At 44.7% G+C, this 23246-nt stretch overlaps 1 protein-coding gene across 2 annotated transcripts in view; it reads left to right on the forward strand.

Annotated features, from left to right (window-relative positions):
• LOC137542111 (uncharacterized) overlaps positions 1-23246 on the forward strand; it is a 116415-nt gene that overhangs the window by 23691 nt on the left and 69478 nt on the right. For both annotated transcript variants that reach the window (XM_068263786.1, XM_068263787.1), the window contains exons 2-3: positions 8033-8647; positions 18887-19230. In XM_068263786.1, the coding sequence (XP_068119887.1) occupies positions 8089-8647; positions 18887-19230 (903 nt within the window). In that variant the 5' untranslated portion in view covers positions 8033-8088. The remainder of the gene's footprint in view (positions 1-8032; positions 8648-18886; positions 19231-23246) is intronic.

Here is a 23246-nt window from a genome sequence, read left to right on the forward strand (position 1 = left end):
TTTGTATATTCAAGCTCCCTCGTAGAAAGAAAGACAGGACAATGGGACGTTACTCACAGTATAAAGTATCTTTTTATTAAAAGCTCCAAAGTTGCAACGCGTTTCACGGGTCACAATCCCGCTTAATCAGGCAAAATTTTTTGGAGGGTACAAAATCAGGTCAATGGCCTGGCTGAGCCCCTCTGTGACCACTTAATGGTTTTAGTACAGTATATCTACTCCCCTAAAAAACGTCATCTAAGCCTCAGGGGAGTAAATATACGTTCTTTGTCAAAATCGCCGCTGTGCGCTCTCCTGCTCGCCCATGCGTGCGATCCTGTGATTGTTCTCGACACCCCCTGTTAGCCCGGAGATCAATGAATGGGATTGCAGTTCCCATTCATTGTTTGTTTTAGGTCCCTGTGTCAATGATCGCAGCATTAATGTGACGCCTGTGGTCACGCCTGTGGTCATTTGTAAACACTAATTACCCGTACACTCATTACTTCCTGTTTTGCGTACTAAAAGCACGCGCAGGAAGCTAATGAGTGAGGACATTTTGTGGCCAAATAGTAAAATTATACCTACATTCATTTATTTTAATAAAGAGACCTACACATCATTTATAATTAACCCTTTACATCCCACACTCTCCCATAAATACCCACATGAAACTTTTGCATAAAAAAAAAAAATACAATTAAAAAAACAAACAAACCATAGTTACCTTAGGGACCAGGGCTGTGGAGTCGGTACAAAAATCTTCTGACTCCGACTCCACAGTTTATGAAACCACGACTCCGACTCCGGGTACCCAAAATGGCCCCGACTCCAACTCCTTAGTCTAATACTTAACTGGGCTATGGATTTTGTACAAAATCCTCCGACTCACGACCACGACTCCTCAGTTTATGAAATCAAACTCCGGGTGCCCAAAATTGCCCCGACTCCACAGCCCTGTGAACTTTTTTTTAATAAGTGTGTCAAGAGGGTATATTACTGTTATTTTTTTTTAAACTATGGACTTGTAAATAGTGATGGACGCAAAAAAATGCACCTTTATTTACAAATATTGGCACCATACATTGTGATAGGGACATAAGTTAAATGTTGTAATAACCTGGACGAATGAGCAAATAAAATACATGGGTTTTAATAATGGTAGCATGTGCTAATTTAAAACTATAATGGACGAAACCTGAGAAATAATGAATTTTTTTTCCGTTTTTTACTTTCTTAATATTCCCATTAAAATGCATTTAGAAAAAATAATTCTTAGCAAAATGTACCGCCCAAAGAAAGCCTAATTGTTGGCGGTAAAAACAAAATATAGATCATTTTGTTGGGATAAGTAGTGATAGTTATTGGCGAATGAATGGGAGGAGCACTGAAATGTGCAAATTGCTCAGATGCATAAGATGAAAATACACTGAAGGCTGAAGTGGTTAATACAAGTCACATTTTTTTTTTTTTTTTTAAACATTTTTTATTTGAGTTTATGCACATGACGTTAGTATGAAACATACAGATTGGTGTCGTACATCAACATCACATGCACAATTTTCCAGTTTACCCCCAGAAAGACCCCTCCCTTCCCTTCCCCGCTCATGCAGTACCTCGCTGTCTTCCCCACTTTTGCGTTGTTTTGTTTTCAACTTTTCTCATCTTTTGCTTTTTATACTTTTAGTCTCCCCAAGGTCCCCCCCCAGGTCCTCCAAGCAGTACCAGGATGTCAATTTGTAGTCTTTCATCAAAGCATTTATCTGTTGAGAAGTGAATTGGTTCAGAATAAAATTTCTCCATATTTTGAAGAATGCTTTCGTTCTTGTCTCCAGTGCTTGATGAGTGTTTAGTCTCTCCATATTAAAGACATACAAAAGTTCCTGTTTCAACATTTTTAAGTCTGGTGTTCCTGGGTCGAGCCATTTATTGAGAATAGTCCGCCTGGCTGCTATTAGTATAATATGAAACAGTTCCGATGGTTTGTCTCGATGATCGCTGGAATCACTTTAAGAATAGTTAAATAATATAAGCAGCTGCTGTTTAGAGACTTTCTTTTTACATGTTTTGTTTGCATACTGTAGAACTTTATCCCAGTATGTCTGAATCTTTGAACAAGACCACATACAATGCAGTAGATCTGCGTTTTTAGTTTTACATTTCGGGCACCATGGGTTATAACCTTGGGGGGGTATTTTATATTTAATATTGAAGGCATATTTGCCTCTATGAATAAACAACAGATAAGAGGAACGCCATTTTTCATCTTTTATTACCTGTCTTACTATCATATTGCCCTCTAAAATTTTTATCCCACTCCTTCTTCTGCTAAGATATCTTCCCATTTTTTCATTGCATCGTCTGCTTTATGTTGGCTGTCTAAGGCTCGGATTGCTAAATAATAATCAGCTAGGGATCGAGCAGAAAGCTCAGGTTTAATAATATTATCGAATTTTGTAGGCTTCATGATAGACTCATGGAGGTGTAAATTCTGTTTAACTATCGATCTAATTTGGGCATATGCCAGAAAGTCCCCTGGGGGAAGTCCATATTTTTTTCCTCAGTTCTGAAAATGACCACCATTTGCTCTCTTGTAGATTGAACATATTTCCCAAGCATTTAAGACCTTTATCGTCCCAGCTTGCAAAAACCTTTTGTTGAGTACTAGATGGAAAATTGGGGTTTCCCCAAATCGGAAGATATTTGGAAAATTGCCAGAGAAGCATACATTTTTTCCTAACTGCTTTCCAGGCTGCAATGGTATCTCTGAATAGAGTATTGTGTTTTAGCCTAACTGGGAGATTAGATAGCCGTGCATGTAGAAGGCCTGTAAGAGACCAAGGGAGCGCCTGCTCTTGTTCTAGCTTAGTGTTAGAATAGTGTTCTCTATCAGTAATCCAATCATGGGAGTGACGAAGAAGAGAGGCTAGGTTATATTACAAGTCACATTTTTACATAAAATTAACTTCACCCCAGAAAGAATGCACAAAATCAAGAGTACTAACAGTGACGTGCCCCAGGTGTCAGATAGAAATGGGAACATTCTTCCATATGTTCTGCAGCTGCTCACCACTAAAGTTCTTTTGGGAAGACCTATTTAGTGTAATTAATGAAATATTACTCACGTTTTATGCAGGGCTGTGGAGTCGGAGTCGGGGCAATTTTGGGTGCCTGGAGTCAGTCGGAGTCAGAAAAAAATGCACCGACTCTGACTCCTAATGAATTTAAACTGTAATTAAAATATAAAATATGATAAAATGTTCTATTTCTCAGATAATAGTCATCAATAATGTACATATACAGTAATAGCTGTGCTTAGTCCACAAACATGAAATAAACCAATCAAAATTAGTTACTTACTATAGTTACCTGTGTACACATCATATATACTGTACAGTCACAATCAGATGTGTATATCTGACTTTAAAAATACGGGGACTGCTTTATTGAAGCAGTCCCCGTATTTTTAAAGTCAGACATACACATCTGATTGTGATTGTGACTGTATATATGATGTGTACACAGGAATCTCATATATATACTAAATAACATCTATGCTGTAAGTATAAAGCCTGATGTGTAGCCAAGTCACTAATAGATGGTCAATGAGATGGAAATAATTCTGCGTTGATTCTGATTTATGCAAATCTCTTTGCTCATGAAATCAAATCATTTGATATGTTGTTAAAATTTGGTTTGGTGACTACGAATTACCGTATTTTTCGGAATATAAGACGCACTTTTTCTTCCCCAAAACTGGGGGGGAAAAGTGGGTGCGTCTTATATTCTAAAGGTGCGGTATTTTGGCCCCCATGATATACTTACTGGATCCTGCCGCCGCGATCCTCTTCTCCTGCGGTAATCCAAGGGTCCCAGCTGTCATCCGAGGGTCCCAGCCGCCATCCAGGATCATGCTTGTTTAGTATCCCAGCCGCCAGCTCCTCTTCGCTGCAGTTCCCGTAGGCAGACTGCAGCCTTTCTGTGTACCCGCTCTGCCGATCCACCGACATCCTCCATATTTACGACGTCCTCTTCCTGGTTACAGTGCCCTCTACTCTGTGACGAGCGGCGCATGTGTAACGCATGACGTCAGGCGCACGTGCACCGCTCGTCACACAGTAGGGGCCACTGTAACCAGGAAGAAGACGCCATAACTATGGAGGATGTCGGCGGATCGGCAGCGTGGGTACACAGCTAAGCTGCAGTGGAGGATCCATGGAGGATGTCTGCGCATCAGCAACAAGATTGATGCCCGGAAGAAGTCACTTCTGCTGCAAATTGCGACGTCATTTGGGGCGGGTGGTGCTCGGTCTCTCCTCCCTTCCCTCATTCGGTAAGAGCCTTCAAATTTAATCACGGCAGCCTGGGGTTGCTCTTTTGCTCACACAGTTTATTCCTTTGATGTGGGTAACGTTCGTTTTCCGATTCCTCCTTTCTCACGCTGTGAGGTCTGTTCTTTTCACACTCAGCAGCCTTGGGCTGCTTTCTTTATAGCACAGTGTCACTATTGTTGGTTTGGATTGCCATTACTTTACGGTTTCTCTTCTATGCACTTTATTTTTGGTACCTTTGCTCTAAATTGCATATTGGCACGCTTTGCACTTTTGGTTCTTCCATTTTCCTGGACTTATCAACTGAATATTTATTGTTATTTATTTTGCACTGGCTCTTTGTGCATTATTGTTCAGGTATATGTCAGGATGAGACGCTCCTGCACTATAGACACACCTAGGTTTATGGTAGTTTATTTTTTAATTTTCCAGATTTTTGCCCTCTAAAACTAGGTGCGTCTTATATGCCGGAGCGTCTTATATTCCGAAAAATACGGTAAATGGTACCTGAGAAGGATGAAAAGAAAAGTTTTTTTATACATACCTGGGGCTTTTTCCAGCCCCCTTCAGGCCAATCAGTCCCTCGCTGTCCTCCTCCGCCACCTGGATCTTCTGCTATGATTTCCGGTAATTCAGCCAGTCAGCGCTGTCCGGCCGCATGCCGCTTCCACAGCCAGGAGCGTTCTGCACCTCCGCAATAGTGCTGCGCAGGTGTAGTACGCTCCCGGCGGCTGCGTGTGTGCATGTGCACTATGCCAGACTGGCTCAAGTACCTGGACTCATAGCAGAAGATCCAGGTGGTGGAGGAGGACAGCGAGGGACTGATTAGCCTGAAGGGGGCTGGAGGAAGCCCCAGGTCTGTATAAAACTTTAATTTCATCTGTCTCAGGTTTCCTTTGTTACACAGTAGTACTGTACTCTACATATGCACTCTCCACAGAGCTGCAGGGAATCCAATGTGAATGTTGTGCACATTGAACACAGAGGTGTTGTCTATCACCCATAAACCTGGTTCAGATTGTACATGAAGAATGTGTAATAGAGGAAGAATCTCCTTATTCCCCTGCAGAGTACCTGCACATCACTCTTACATGTACCCACAGTTACATTGCCTAGGGCCTGATCCATGTTCAGATATGTAATAGAGGAAGAATCTCCTCATTACCCTGCAGAGTACCTGCACATCACTCTTCCATGTACCCACAGTTACATTGCCTAGGGCCTGATCCATGTTCAGATTGTGCATGAAGAATGTGTAATAGAGGAAGAATCTCCTTATTCCCCTGCAGAGTACCTGCACATCACTCTTACATGTACCCACAGTTACATTGCCTAGGGCCTGATCCATGTTCAGATATGTAATAGAGGAAGAATCTCCTCATTCCCCTGCAGAGTACCTGCACATCACTCTTACATGTACCCACACTTACATTGCCTAGGGCCTGATAGATGTTCTTTGTTCCGGTCTTTACCTTTTTACAAGTACTCTTACCAAGGACTAGTTTTAGTCTAAAGGGAATAAATATGGCAGTCTCCATATCCTTCTCACTTCAGTTGCCTTTTAAAATTCCTAAGCGTTGGCAGTTAAGAGACTAATTTCATGTTACATACTTTCAATCAACAAGATTTTAATATGCAAATTAGAGGAGTCAGTCGAGGAGTCGGAGTCGGTGGAATCCTAAACTGAGGAGTCGGAGTCGGTGGATTTGTACCGACTCCACAGCCCTGGTTTTATGCGCTCCCAGGGAATCTCGATTAGGCCTGATGGTGTGTCCCGTCCCCCCAGCAGGTAGGCCTAGTATCTCGTATTTATTGCTTGTTTTACGCCGGTGAAGAAATACTGAGCATGTGGACTACGGATGATCACATTTATGCAAATTGTTTGGAATGTATGCAAATTTTATGCAAATATATGCAGCTTGAAAATGGACCAGTCTACTTAAACCTGGGTTTAAATTGAATGGTCAGTTTTTCAAACTGCATACATTTGCATAATTTCAGAAAAATTTGCATCTCATTTGTCATTCCTAGTGTGAACAGGAGACAGGGTCCCTCAGTTAGTTACTAGAAACAAGCGATCAATTCTGCCTTTCCTCTCTACAGAATGACCGATAAAAATCTCAACTACCCACAAAGATTCGAGAACATTTGGGCGCCTTGGTATAACAACGCAGAGATGCCAAATGTCAACACCATATGACTAGATAGAGACATACTTCTAGTAAAGAGGAAAAACCGAGAGCCAAAAATAGTGTAGTATGTCAGTACAATAAGTATGGTGTTTGTACAAATGAAAAGGTACTCACAAAGGTGTCTTACCGCTAAGGCAACCCCTGTAATTGCAGGTGGGGCGATTGGAACCAACCCCACTTGGGTTAAGAATGTTGCTCTCCGTAGCAGTGAAGGATAAGGGGTAACGCCTCTCCACCAAGGGCAGAAAAAAGTATTAGTAATTTTTGTACAGAGGCGCCAATAAAGAATAAAAAAAAAAAAAAAAAAAAAAAAAAGGGTAGTGGTGAATACTCTGCATGGGGCCCTGGGGAGAACCGCATTAGCAGGGGGGACAGCTGGGCGAGGGGTGGTAAATATACTGAGTTTCCCCAAAAATAAGACAGTATCTTATATTAATTTTTGCTCCATAAAGTGTGCTTTTCAGGGGATGTCTATTTGCACTGCACAATGTGTCCTCATGCTGGCTGCCTCTTATTGCTGCTCATTGTAATGTCACAGTGCCGATCAGGCACCTGTCATGTCATCCCTGCACACAGTTGATAAACTTGCTGTGTGTAAGGATGACATGACAGGTGCCTGATCGGCACTGCACAATGTGTCCCCATGCTTGGGCGCCTGTGTGAAGCCGATGTAACGTTTTAAGCTACCTCTACGTTCTAATTGGATCAGGTAGTCTGTGAGGCAGGATCATGGCTCTGTGATTGGGCCAATCATTACAGTCGCTGAGTAGCAGTGAGTGCAGTGATAGGCCCAAAAAATGGAGCATGATCCCGCCTCTGAGGCTGCTCGATCCAATTAAAAACAGCCTGTGTCAACTCAGGGCGAAGGAGGCGATTAGCGGCTCAGCGTGCAAGCATGCAGCCCGGCATGAACGCAGAGACGGCAGCTACCGGTAGTAACTAGATACCGTACTACGCTATTTCATTAGCGGTATGTGTAATGTGGGATGCGGCTGACGGGGTATCATGTTGCCTGGGGCTAGGTCTTATTTTCGGGGGATGCCTTATATTTGGGGGAATAAGTGAAATTTCAGCTAGGTCTTATATTCAGGGGATGTCCTACTTTAGGGGAAAGACGGTAGATTCCATGCTGAAATTATTGAAAATCAATGTGCAGTGTGTGGCAGCTATAGAGCCCTCTCTGATCAGATGATGGTTAATTTGCATATATTCAGCAGTGTTGCTCTGGGAGACATATATTCAGCAGTGTTGCTCAAGCTCACTCCAACCTGAATTATCGCAAATTCTTTCTGTTTTAGGAAAGCAAACTTTTGTTTTTTCTGATCAGATCAGAGAGTGAACTGTGTTTTGGGCACATTGGGAGAAAGCCTGCCAATGTATGGCAGGCTTTACTTTGTCGCAGATCTTGGTTAGGAGGAGGAAACGGGGGCATACATACATAGTGGTCAATGTTTTTCTTATTTTTTTCATTTTCATTCTATAATGCAGCTTGAAAAAAATAACAGATTTTACATATTTTCTCTTTTATAGAAACGCAAGATCACAATACGATAAAGAATTCACCCCAGCTGGAAGCCTTACCGCAAATGGAGACAAAAATGGAGGGATGTCTTCATCCAAACCAACCTCTGAAACAGACATTATCAAGCCAAGATTTTGTCAAAATAGACCCCAAACCTGCACCCTACCCACCACCGTTTGCTAGCGGTGATAATCCTTTAATAACAGGGACTGCAAAATCTTCCCCAATGAAAAAAAACAGAGGTCCTAAAGCTGTTCTTATGATAAAACCTGGTTTGTTAACCTCACCATCCATTTTCATACAGCAACAAGTTTTTGTACTACAGACTACAGTTACTGTACCACTGCAAGCAGGGTTTGTGCCTCCGCAAGCAGGGTTTGTGCCTCCGCAAGCGGGGTTTGTGCCTCCGCAAGCAACGTTTGTGCCACCGCAAGCAGCGTCTGGGCCTCCACAAGCAGCCTTTGTGCCTCCGCAAGCAGCGTCTGTGCCATTGCAAGCAGCCTTTGTGCCACAGCAAGTAGCGTTTCTTGTACCACAACAACCAGTTTTCTCAAAACAGCCAACAGATGTTCGGTTGTGCCTCTCAGAAGGTTTTAAGCTTGCCCAGGAACTGGAGAATAAACGTGAGTAGTGAAAGTTGTTTATAATGAGCAGGACATAAAAGTTGTTTCTATTACGCTAGGTCATCTGTATGGTCCTACTGCAATCTTTGTCAAAGCAAATCAGAACTGATAATAGACTGAGGTAAACATTTTGTGTCTATAGTACACTGAAATTCCAGTATTATTTTGTGCTTCAAAGCTAAAAACATAAGTTTTTTTTTTTTGTTTTTTGTTTTTTTTCTCAAGTTTTAGTTGTCTCAGGTGGATGATGACCATTTTTTTACTTTTTTTTGACAGCTCCCATATTGAACTTTTGGCCCTCTGTTATCTATTCCCTGCACTAAAGGCTCGTACACACATCCAACTGAGTTCACGACCAACTCCACGATATGACTGAGGCCCCATTCACATTGCACACGTTGCCGTCCGTGTTTTGGCAACGTGTGCGGAAGGCAGAAACGCGCAACATCAGAAGTGCATAGACTTCACTGTCTGATGTTCACACTGCATGCGTTCTGGACCAGCGAGGTCCGCGAACGCATGCGGCACGCGCGGCTGACCCATTCCATGCATTGAATGGGTATCAGCCACGCAACGCATGCAAACGTGGATGGCGTTTGTACGCTTTGCGTAATGATCGCACTGCCATCTGCGGTTGGTAATATGAACGGGGCGTGACCAAGCGATTGCTTGACTTGTATTTTCCAACAGGGCTGTGGAGTCGGTCCAAAAATCATCCGACTCCAACTCCTTCGTTTCAATCTATTGATTGAAAGTATGTAACCTGGGAAAGTATGTAAATGCTGGGAATACACGGGTCGATCCAGCGGGCGATTAGCCGCCGGATCGACCCCAGCCGCGCCCCCGTCGGCGCTTCCTTATCAGCGCTCGATTCCCTGCCATTGTCCGCCGGCGAGAATCGAGCGGGCGGGGGTCGAGCGGCTTGATCGGGCCAGCTGAATATTATCAACTGGCCGGATCAGCTGGTCGATACACGGTACAGAAACGTACCGTGTATCCCCAGCATAAAATGCAAATGTTGTCAGAGCTGAGCAATTTAAAAGATATATTAACTGGCATCTGCTTTAAAGGAATTCTGTAATAGAAAAAAATAAATAATAAAATACCCCTCTGGGGGATACATACCTCGGGAGGGGCCTCTGCATCCTAATGAGGCTTCCCCAATCCTCCTCCGTTGCTCCGTTAGCCTGCCCGAGTCCCCCAACGTGCGGAGATGTGAATATTTACCGCTCTGCGATCCAGCGCAGGCGCACTAGCCGCTTTTCGTGCGGGTAAGGCAGAAATAGCCAAACAAATCGATCCGCTCTACTGCGGTCCTATGGGTAGTATATGGGCCGTGCTGCCCATAATTATTCATACACCTGGCAAATTTTATTCAACCAGCAAGTCATTTTGATGGGAAATGACCTAGGCATCTCCCAAAAGATAATAAGATGATGTACAAGAGGCATTATTGGTGAAAAAAAAACATTTCTCAGCTTTTATTTACATTTGAGCAAAAAGTGTCCAGTCCAAAATTATTCAAAATCTTCTCAATAATCAATAGAAAAGCCTTTATTGGCTATTACAGCAATCAAACCCTTCCTATAATTGCAGACCAGCTTTTTGCTTGTCTCCACGGGTATTTTTTCATCTTTAGCAATGAGCTCCAAGTCTTTCAGGTTGGAGGGTCTTCTTGCCATCACCCTGATCTTTTGCTCCCTCCACAGACTCTTAATAGGTTTCAAGTCAGGACTCTGGCGGGGCCACTCCAAAACGTTAATTTTGGTGTCTGGTAACCATTTCTTCACCACTTTTGCTGTATGTTTTGGGTCATAGTCATGCTGAAATGTCCATTGGTGGCCAAGGCCACGTTTCTCTGCAGATTGCCTGATGTTGTAGTTGAGAATCCTCATGTATTACATGTATTGTGATTAGGTTCCCTGGTCCAATGGCTGAAAAATCAACCCCAAAGCATTAGGGTTCCCACCGCCATATTTCTCAGTGGGGATGGTGCTCTTTGGGTTGAAGGCTTATCATTTTTTTTTATGCCAAATTAGGGTGCAAATGCAGAAAATAGCCATTTTTTTCATTGTTAACCCTTCCTAATTTTCACATGACACATCCCAAAGTTATAAAAGACAAAAATGAATTATTTGGCCCTTCCCGGTTAAAATGATACCCCATACATATTTTATTACTAGCTGAGCATGTGGTGGACCATTATACCCAGTCTGTGCGTCTGTAGCGATCGGAATGCTTTCGCTAGGTTGACAGTTGGGGGCCATAGTGCTGTACAGATGCATCACTAGGCAACAGCAGAGCGATACATCTGTAGAGCATTGGGTCCCCAAACTTTCGCTCTAGAAATCACATACGACTACTACAGGTGGCAGTTTATAGTTTATAAAAAGTTTCTATCCAGGCATAGGTATTGCAGGGGTTAATAATGGGTTAATAGGCTAGGCTGGGGTTAAAAATTACGGTAACTGGGGATTAAAAAAAACAAAACAAAAACCCTACTTTATTGGGACCATGTCACTGTACAAACTCTCTCCCTCTCCCCTGGGTCATGACTGGGTCTAACTATAGCGTAACCCTCACTGATAATAAATTGCAGCCATAAAACACTTTCCTAGCAGTGAATGGCTTCTGAGAGCAGGAAGCCATTCACTGCGATTTGCTTCTGATCACAAATCGCAAGGTACATTAAACTAATGGAAACTGCAGCAGCAATTTCCATTGGTGCGATCCGATTGCGATGCGATTTTGGTCAAAGCGCAATCGTCGTCCTGCCACGTTTTGTATGCGATTGAGCTGGACTATGAGTATAGTAGCTCAATCGCATGGTGGAAATTGAAAAGCGATTGCGATCGGAATCGCGATCGCATTTCATAGTGGAAAAGAGCCCTCAATAGTTCATAGATTTTAGCTCTGGCATACATCAATGCATGTGTCATTGAGATGAGGTAAAAACTTAAGTAGATTTAGATATAAACTAAAACTGTAGGACAACTAAAAAGGTCATTTTTAGAAGGAGGATAGATAAAATTGTTTATCTCATTAGTTTATTTTTACCTCTGATGTCCTTTAAGAGTTTAGTTTTTTGTCTTGATTTTTGCCCTCAACCTAGGTCCGTCTTATATGCTAAAAACACAGTACTTATCATTGAGAGTTACTTAACTTAAAGAGAGTCTGAAGCCTAATAAAATACTTCTCTTGACCTTCTACTTATGTGAAGCAATATCAGCAGTGCTGAAACCAGGGCTGTGGAGTCGGAGCAATTTTGGGTGCCTGGAGTCTGGAAAAAAATGCACCCACTCCTAATGAATTTAAACTGTAATTAAAATAGAAAATATGATAAAATGTTCTATTTCTCAGATAATAGTCATCATAAATAATTTATATATACAGTAATAGCTGTGCTTAGTCCACAAAAATGAAATAAACCAATCCAAATTAGTTACTTGTGCTGCTTCAATAAAGCAGTCCCCATATTTCATTATTAAGTCAGATATAGATATCTGATTGTGACTGTATATATGATGTGTACACAGGAATCTCTTATATATACTAAATAACATCTATGCTGTAAGTATAAACCTGATGTGTAGCCGTGTCACTAATAGAGATGGTCAGTGAGATGGAAATAATTCTGCGTTGATTCTGATTTATGCAAATGTACGCACTCTTTGCTCATGAAATCAAATAATTTATGTTGTTAAAATTTGGTTTGGTGACTACGAATTAAAGGGTACCTGAGACAGATGAAAAGAAAAGTGTGTTATATATATACCCGGGGCTTCCTCCAGCCCCCTTCAGGCTAATCAGTCTCTCGCTGTCCACATCCACCACCTGGATCTTCTGCCATGAGTCCAGGTAATTCAGCCAATCAGCGGAGTATGGCCACGTGCCGCTCCCACAGCCGGGAGCATTCTGCACCTGCGCAATAGTGCTGCGCAGGTGTAGTATGCTCCCAGTGGCGGAGTGTGTGCATGCGCACTATGCCAGACTGGCTCAAGTACCTGGACTCATAGCAGAAGATCCAGGTGGCGGAGGAGGACAACGAGGGACTGATTAGCCTGAAAGGGGCTGGAGGAAGCCCCAGGAATGTATAAAACTTTAATTTCATCTGTCTCAGGTTTACTTTGTTACACAGTAAGTACTATACTCTACATATGCACTCCCCACAGAGCTGCAGGGAATCCACTGAGAATGTTGTGCACATTGAACACAGAGGTGTTGTCTATCACCCATAAACCTGGTTCAGATTGTGCATGAAGAATTCCCCTGCAGAGTACCTGCTCATCATTCTTACATGTACCCACAGTTACATTGCCTAGGGCCTGATAGATATTCTTTGTTCCGGTCTGTACCTTTTACAAGTACTCTTACCAAGGACTAGTTTTAGTCTATGACTAAAGGGAATAAATATGGCAGTCTCCATATCCTTCTCACTTCAGTTGTCTTGTAAAATTCCTAAGCGTTGGCAGTTAAGAGATGAATTTCATGTTACATACTTTCAATCAACAATATTATAATATGCAAATTAGAGGAGTCGGAGGAATCCTAAACTGAGGAGTCGGAGTCGGTGGATTTTTGTACCGACTCCACAGCCCTGGCTGAAACGCCGCATTCCTGCTGCAGAACGAGGGCTTTATACCCCCCAAATTCCCGGGGCAAAATTTCGCGACTTTCCAGGTTGTGGATTTTGCTGCCCGGGGAGGCAGAGCTTTGCGCTGTAGCTCTGCCTCCACTGGAGTCAGTCTCCGTGTGGATCTCCTCCTCTCCTTGCCCCTCTCTGTGAAAGAAGATTGAGGGGGGCGGGGAGAGGTGGCGAACAGCGGAGATTGACTCCAGTAGAGGCAGAGCTACAGCGCAAAGCTCTGCCTCTATCAGGAAGCACTCCCCGACTTATAAAGCCCTCGTTCTGCACAGGAATACAGCGTTTCAGCACTGCTGATATTGCTTAAAGGGGCACTACAGCGAAAAATTTTAAGATGTAAAATATGTGCAAACATGTACAAATAAAAAGTACGTTTTTTTCCAGAGTAAAATGAGCCATAAATTACTTTTCTCCTATGTTGCTGTCACTTATGCTGGATCCACACGGTGCGTTCGCGCACTCGATTTCCCACTCGATTCCCGCCGATTCGTTTATTTCCAACATGTCCGATTTGGATTTCGATGGATCGTTAGGTCGATTCGGCATACTTTGCATGCGAATCGACCTAACGATCCATCGAAATCCAAATCGGACATGTTGGAAATAAACGAATCGACGGGAAATCGAGTGCGCGAACGCACCGTGTGGATCCAGCATTACAGTAGGTAGAAATCTGACAGAAGCGACAGGTTTTGGACTAGTCCATCTCTTCATGGGGGAGATTCTCAGGGATTTATTTATTTTCAAAAGCACTTAGTGAATGGCAGTTGCTCCGTCCAACTTCCAGAAAACTGTGTAGGGAGCAGGGAAGCGGGCCAGCATCATTGTTTAAATCCTTAGGGAATATCGTTCTAAAGAATAAAAGCCTTGCTGAGAATCCCCTATGAAGAGATGGAATAGTCCAAAACCTGTCGGTTCTGTCAGATTTCTACTACCTACTGTAAGTGACAGCAACATAGGAGAAAAGTAATTTATGGCTCATTTTACTCTGGAAAAAATGTTCTTGGCTTATTTGTCTGTTTACACAGCTTTTAAATTTTACAATTTGTCGCTGTAGAGCCCCTTTAACAAAAGTAGCAGGTAAAAAGAGGTATTCTATTAGGCTTCAGACTCTCTTTAAAGAAAATCTGTAATGAAAAAACGTCCCATGAGTGGGGAGAATAATGCATTTGGATGTCTGGGTTTGCTAAAGATCTGGCATGCCAGATCTTCAGAAGATGTTGGGCAAGCGCTTTAAAGGACAACCGATGTGACATGATGAGATAGAGAAGTGTATGTACAGTGCCTAGCACACAAATAACTATGCTGTGTTCCTTTTTTTCTTTCTCTGCCTGAAAGAGTTAAACATCAGGTATGCAAGTGACAGTTTATGTCCGAGTCGGGATCAGTTCGGACTGGGTCAGACCATAGCATAACCCTCACAGATAAATAATTAAAGCCATAAACCACTTTCCTGTCAGTAAATAGCTTCTCTGAGCAGGAAAGAGATAAAAGGGTCAGTAATTCATAGATTTGAGCTCTGGCATACTTCAGTGAATGTGTCATTGAGCAGAGACAATGAAACAGTAAAAACTTCAAAACTAGATTTAAATATAAAATAAAACTGTGGGATATCTAAAAAAAAGTCATTTTTAGGAGAAGGAGAATAGATACAATTGTTTTTCTCATCAGTTTATTTTCACCTCGGATGTCCTTTAACCACTTCACCCCAAGGCGTTTTTTACCCTAACGGACAAGAGCGATTTTTCACCTTTCAGTGCTCATTCCTTTCATTTGCCAATAGCTTAATCATAATGAAATGATCTACCGTATATCTTGTTTTTTTCACCACCAATTAAGCTTTTTGGGGTTGATATTTGTTTTCAGTAATTAATTTATTTTGTATGCATTTTAAAGGGGAAAAAATACACTATTTCTCCAATTTCATCCCCTATAGTTTTAATATAAACACTGCTACTGTGCATAAAACCCACACATTTTATCTGCCTATTTGTCCTGTTTCTTACAAGATTTTAATGATGTCCCGAGTACAAAGTATGGTGACAATATAGTATTTGGAAATAAAGGTGTATTTTTTTCTATGTATTCTTTTAATCACTAATTTCACATGCACGCTCGCGGGAACGCACGTGCACGCGACCAACGGCAGCAGCAACAGCACGGATTGACTTATAAAAACGTCCTGGAGCCGTTAAAATGCTCTAGCAGGACGTTTTTATAAGTCTGCTTGACACTAAGTGGTTAAACACACTGGATTCATGTTAAATTTTTGGCCGAGGTGGTCTTGATCAGCTGCCACAGCAGGGTTTGTTTTAGCATCTGTAGATTTGTAAAGGAATTGTAATCACGGACGCGCAAATAACAAGGGGATTGAGGAAGCGCGCGGACAGAACAAAGCATGGACCCTGGACCCGCACCGATCAGTACTGGGATCCTTCAGGATGGTTTTACATATGAAATGTGTGTTTGCAGTGCGATCACCTGCCACTTTTTAAAAGGTTTGCATCACCCACTGACTTCCGCTGTCACAGAAGTCAGGTGGTAACACGCTGTTGCCCCTGTATGGGCTTGGTGGCGGATCCGCCACTTCCGGTGCATCCCAACGCGGTAAGTGTGCATTGCCTTAAAGGGAACCTGAAGCGAGTAAAATTATTTAAAATAAACTCGTGATGTAGCTGCAAATGAATATTACATACTTACCTCGCCATCAGTTCCTCTCAGAAGCTCACCATTTTCTTCTGACAGTGATCCCTTCCAGTTCTGACAATATTTTGTCAGAACTGAAATATACCAGTTGCTGTCAGTTATATATCAGCAGCTGTCAGTTACAACTGAATGTGCAAGGTAATGTCCATGTTTCCCTATGGCTCAAGTGGGCGATATTACAGTTTAACAGTGTGCTGACCAGGAAGCCGTTATGGGGTAAGGGCCATTTTTAAAATGGAGGACGGAGACTTTCATTGATCACAGTGGACAAACGGGATGCAGGAGAGGAGAAAGAGATAGTAGTAGACTACACAGGAGGTAAGTATAACCTGTGTATAGTTATTTTGACTTTTTATTTTCAGTTCAGGTTCTCTTGAAACATGTTCGACAAGAGCCGTCTCTATCCGAGCATGCCTGCACTAGCAGGGCTGTGAAGTTGGAGGAATTTTTGGGATACCTGGAGTTGTAAAAAAAATGCTGACTCTTATGAATTTTAAATTGTAATTAAAAGGAGAAATGTGGTAAAAGTCCTGCTACCTGACATGAGTGGAAGTTCTTGACTGTGTGCTTATTTGTTCTCCAAAATGCTGATCTTCTAGCATATGTGCTAGGTCACAAAGCCCCTCAGATCAGCTCATTGGTAGTCTCCATGATCTTCTTCCACAACCTTGTGACCTGCTCTTTTACTCTTTTTACAGTTTGGCATTTGCAGAAATATAATTTTATCCCCTGTGTGAATACTTCACCCTACTACCAATTACTGAATATGAGAGAGCCTAAGCACTTTGAGACCTATGGGAGAAAAGCGCTATAGAAATGTTATTGTTACTTTTACTCCACCTCTGCATGCGCTCTTAGGGGATGTTGGGAGGTGCAGGCAGTTCATTGCTCTGCTGAGTGTATACTGACTGAGGCGCTACACCTGCTATTGCCGAAAATCTGTTTTGTCCCCACTTTTATTGCCTGATGAAGCGGGCTGGGCCTGCAAAATGCGTTGCACTGTTTTTGGGGTACCGTATAATAAATGTATTGATTTATATGAAGACAGGATCTCGTGTCTGCTTTTTGGAGGCAAGCCCACCACTTCCTCCAAGCAATTTTTTAAATGTTTTATTGACTTTTATCCTGCTGGCGCCTCTGTTCTACATACAAATACTCTGTGTCCACTCCTGGTGGAGGGGAGTGCTACCCCCTTTCTTGTTTCTTTACTACAGAGAGCGACTTCTTAATCCTGAGTGAGGACAGGTCTAATCTCCTCACCTGCCTATTGAGTGGTTGCCTGAATGGTAACCCATGTTTGTGAGTATAAATTCTCTCACTAAACCACTTACCAATTGTCTTTAACATACTACACCATAATGGGCTCTCGGTTTTTTCTATTTTATATATTGAAGAAGGGCTATAGATTTCCTAACCTGCTCCCCGGTACCTGTAGTTTGTAGGGGGACATAAGAGATGTCGGCAGTTCTTTTCAGTACTTTAAGCGAAACTGTAAATTGAAAAAAAAACCAAAAACACTTTAACTTACCTGGGGCTTCCCCGAGCCCCCAGCAGCCATCCTGTCCCGCACCGGTGCTGCGCGTGCCTCAGTTTTCCCGTGCCGGCTAGTTTTGTTACGGTTGTTGACAGCAACTGCGCCTGCACGCCCCAGGCTGTGCAAAGCTTTCTTCGCGTTAGGCACGCTATAGCGTCCTGTGCTATTGCAGGCAGGAAAGCGAAGAAAGCTTTGCGTAGCCCGGGGCGCGTAGGCACAGTTGCCGTCGACTTGCAAATCGGCGGTAACGAAACTCGCCGGCACGGGAGAACGGAGGCTTGTGCAGCACTGGCACAGGGCAAGACGGCTGCTGGGGGCTTGGGGAAGCCCCAGGTAAGTGAAACTTATTTTTTTTTAATGAATTTACTGTTCCGCTTTAATTGTAATAATGTATTGTGATTAATTGTAATGGAAATGGATTTCAGCCTTCTTGCTATAAAGAAAGCAGGACTGTTTCCTTTAGGCTACGTTTCCACTAGTGCGTTTTGACTCCGTTGCGGAAGACGCGTAAACGAATTCGCATACGGATGTATGCAAATTTAATTTTTCTATGCGATTTTAACCATGTCAGTGCCTGTGTACTTTTTCATTACGTTTTATACAAAAACGTACGCAAATTCGTATGGAAAATCGCATGGAATTTTCCTATTACATTACTTGCGAATCGCACACACTGTGCAGTGTGCGAATTCTTATGGCTCAGAATTTTTGTGTGCAGCCCTGCGCGCAGATTGTTTTTGTAGTGGAAACAGGCCCATTGACTTGTATTGTCATGCGAATCTGCATGCAGAAAATGTATGCGAATTTGCGCTACTGAAAACGGGCCCTAAGACCTACACTTTAAAGGGAACCAGAGGCCCCAGAAAAAAGATTCTATACATACCTGGGGCTTCCTCCAGCCCCATACGCACGGATCACTCCAACACCGCCGTCCTCCGCTTCCTGTATTCGGCGGTACGGGATCCCGTAGTTTCGGCCAGTCGGTGGCAGCACGCGGCCAATTGTCCGCATCACAGGGGCTCCCGGCATACCTTTACGCGTGCGGCTGCATACTGCGCAGCCGCACGCGTAAGGGTATGGAGGGAGCCCCTGCTCATGCGGACAATTGGCCGCGTCCGCCGGAAGTGACGGGACCCGGTACCGGCGGATCCAGGAAGCGGAGGACAGCGGCGTGGGAGCGATCCGTGCGTATGGGGCTGGAGGAAGCCCCAGGTATGTATAGAATCTTTTTTTTCTGGGGCCTCTGGTTCCCTTTAAATTGAGAGGTTAACCTTTGGCAGAGTGTCACTGTAGTACTCTTCCTATAAGCGGGTTGGCAAATTGAGTAATTTCATGTTGGCTTCTTTTCCTACAGCTGGTGACTTCACTTTAGTATTTGACTTTGTGAAGGCGAATCGGGAAGCCATACTGCTACTAGGAAGAAACAGCGATACCTACGTGGCAATTGGAGACCATTTCTTCTTTCCTTCTGTATGGCGGCCACAGCAAGAGCCATGGAAAGAATTTTACCTCGCAACAGGGACCAGACTTGCAGTTCTTGGGATAATATGTCCCTTAATACGATGTCTTGTTCTTGTGGGAGAAGATGGCTTCATATATGGCTATGAAATGCAAACTGATATAACCTATCGGATTGGCAACAGTCTAAAACAGCTACTTCAAGATGGAATTACAGCCACTGGCGAATCTGTTGAAAAGGTACATATATAATTGTAAATCAATTACCGTGTATTTCAGACCATAAGACGCTCATGACTGTAAGAGGCATGTAGGTTTAGAGGGCAAAAATCTGAGAAAAGAAATGACTAAACTTCGTGCGTCAGTGGTGCAGGGGCGTCTTATGGACCCTTTTCCCCTAAGCTGTCTCTCAGCTATTCTATGTAAGCTACACTGCCCAGCTGCTTTACACTACCCCCTGCTGCCCCCACCATTTACACCCAGGGCTGTGGAGTCAGTACAAAAATCATACGACTCCGACTCCTCAGTTTATGAAACCACCGACTCCAACTCCAGGTACCCAAAATGGCTCCGACTCCAACTCCGACTTCACAGCCCTGGTTACACCACACTAGCCCCTGCTGCCCCCACCAATTCCACTGCACTGCACTAACCACTGCTGCTCCACTATGCCAACCCCTGCTGCCCCACCAGCTAAGCTGCACTACACAATACACTGCACTACACTATGCCAACCCCTGCTGCCCCACCAGCTAAGCTACACTACACAATACACTCCACTACACTATGCCAACCCCTGCTACCCCACCAGCTAAGCTACACAATACACTGCACTACACTATGCCAACCCCTGCTGCCCCACCAGCTAAGCTGCACTGCACAATACACTACACTACACTATGCCAACCCCTGCTGCCCCACCAGCTAAGCTACACTACACAATGCACTGCACTACACTATGCCAACCCCTGCTGCCCCACCAGCTAAGCTACACTACACAATACACTGCACTACACTATGCCAACCCCTGCTGCCCCACCTGCTAAGCTACACTGCACTACACTATGCCAACCCCTGCTGCCCCACCTGCTAAGCTACACTATGCCAACCCCTGCTGCCCCACCAGCTAAGCTACACTGCACTACACTATGCCAACCTCTGCTACCCCACCAGCTAAGCTACACTACACAATACACTGCACTATGCCAACCCCTGCTGCCCCACCAGCTAATCTACACTACAAAATACACTGCACTACACTATGCCAACCCCTGCTGCCCCACCAGCTAAGCTACACTACACAATACACTGCACTACACTATGCCAACCCCTGCTGCCCCACCAGCTAAGCTACACTACACAATACACTGCACTACACTATGCCAACCCCTGCTGCCCCACCAGCTAAGCTACACTACACAATACACTGCACTACACTATGCCAACCTCTGCTGCCCCACCAGCTAAGCTACACTACACAATACACTGCACTACACTATGCCAACCCCTGCTGCCCCTCCAGCTAAGCTACACTACACAATACACTGCACTACACTATGCCAACCTCTGCTGCCCCACCAGCTAAGCTACACTACACAATACACTCCACTGCACTATGCCAACCCCTGCTGCCCCTCCAGCTAAGCTACACTACACAATACACTGCACTACACTATGCCAACCCCTGCTGCCCCATCAGCTAGGCTACACTACACAATACACTGCACTACACTATGCCAACCCCTGCTGCCCCACCAGCTAAGCTACACTGCACTACACTATGCCAACCCCTGCTGCCCCACCAGCTAAGCTACACTACACACTCCACTACACTATGCCAACCCCTGCTGCCCCTCCAGCTAAGCTACACTACACAATACACTGCACTACACTATGCCAACCTCTGCTGCCCCATCAGCTAAGCTACACTACACAATACACTGCACTACCCTATGCCAACCCCTGCTGCCCCTCCAGCTAAGCTACACTACACAATACACTGCACTACACTATGCCAACCCCTGCTGCCCCACCAGCTAAGCTACACTACACAATACACTCCACTGCACTATGCCAACCCCTGCTGCCCCTCCAGCTAAGCTACACTACACAATACACTGCACTACACTATGCCAACCCCTGCTGCCCCATCAGCTAGGCTACACTACACAATACACTGCACTACACTATGCCAACCCCTGCTGCCCCACCAGCTAAGCTACACTGCACTACACTATGCCAACCCCTGCTGCCCCACCAGCTAAGCTACACTACACACTCCACTACACTATGCCAACCCCTGCTGCCCCTCCAGCTAAGCTACACTACACAATACACTGCACTACACTATGCCAACCTCTGCTGCCCCATCAGCTAAGCTACACTACACAATACACTGCACTACCCTATGCCAACCCCTGCTGCCCCTCCAGCTAAGCTACACTACACAATACACTGCACTACACTATGCCAACCCCTGCTGCCCCTCCAGCTAAGCTACACTACACAATACACTGCACTACACTATGCCAACCCCTGCTGCCCCTCCAGCTAAGCTACACTACACAATACACTGCACTACACTATGCCAACCCCTGCTGCCCCATCAGCTAGGCTACACTACACAATACACTGCACTACACTATGCCAACCCCTGCTGCCCCACCAGCTAAGCTACACTACACAATACACTACACTATGCCAACCCCTGCTGCCCCACCAGCTAAGCTACACTACACAATACACTCCACTACACTATGCCAACCCCTGCTGCCCCTCCAGCTAAGCTACACTACACAATACACTGCACTACACTATGCCAACCTCTGCTGCCCCATCAGCTAAGCTACACTACACAATACACTGCACTACACTTTGCCAACCTCTGCTGCCCCATCAGCTAAGCTACACTACACAATACACTGCACTACCCTATGCCAACCCCTGCTGCCCCTCCAACTAAGCTACACTATATACACTGCACTATGCCAACCCCTGCTGCCCCACCAGCTAAGCTACACTACACAATACACTGCACTACACTATGCCAACCCCTGCTGCCCCACCAGCTAAGCTACACTACACAATACACTCCACTGCACTATGCCAACCCCTGCTGCCCCTCCAGCTAAGCTACACTACACAATACACTGCACTACACTATGCCAACCCCTGCTGCCCCATCAGCTAGGCTACGCTACACAATACACTGCACTACACTATGCCAACCCCTGCTGCCCCACCAGCTAAGCTACACTGCACTACACTATGCCAACCCCTGCTGCCCCACCAGCTAAGCTACACTACACACTCCACTACACTATGCCAACCCCTGCTGCCCCTCCAGCTAAGCTACACTAAACAATACACTGCACTATGCCAACCTCTGCTGCCCCTCCAACTAAGCTACACTATATACACTACACTATGCCAACCCCTGCTGCCCCACCAGCTAAGCTACACTACACAATACACTGCACTACACTATGCCAACCCCTGCTGCCCCACCAGCTAAGCTACACTACACAATACACTGCACTACACTATGCCAACCCCTGCTGCCCCACCAGCTAAGCTACACTACACAATACACTCCACTGCACTATGCCAACCCCTGCTGCCCCTCCAGCTAAGCTACACTACACAATACACTGCACTACACTATGCCAACCCCTGCTGCCCCATCAGCTAGGCTACACTACACAATACACTGCACTACCCTATGCCAACCCCTGCTGCCCCACCAGCTAAGCTACACTGCACTACACTATGCCAACCCCTGCTGCCCCACCAGCTAAGCTACACTACACACTCCACTACACTATGCCAACCCCTGCTGCCCCTCCAGCTAAGCTACACTACACAATACACTGCACTACACTATGCCAACCTCTGCTGCCCCATCAGCTAAGCTACACTACACAATACACTGCACTACCCTATGCCAACCCCTGCTGCCCCTCCAGCTAAGCTACACTACACAATACACTGCACTACACTATGCCAACCCCTGCTGCCCCTCCAGCTAAGCTACACTACACAATACACTGCACTACACTATGCCAACCCCTGCTGCCCCTCCAGCTAAGCTACACTACACAATACACTGCACTACACTATGCCAACCTCTGCTGCCCCATCAGCTAGGCTACACTACACAATACACTGCACTACACTATGCCAACCCCTGCTGCCCCACCAGCTAAGCTACACTACACAATACACTACACTATGCCAACCCCTGCTGCCCCACCAGC

The sequence above is a fragment of the Hyperolius riggenbachi genome, chromosome 12, assembly GCF_040937935.1.
Source record: "Hyperolius riggenbachi isolate aHypRig1 chromosome 12, aHypRig1.pri, whole genome shotgun sequence".
Classification (NCBI taxonomy): Eukaryota; Metazoa; Chordata; class Amphibia; order Anura; family Hyperoliidae; genus Hyperolius; species Hyperolius riggenbachi.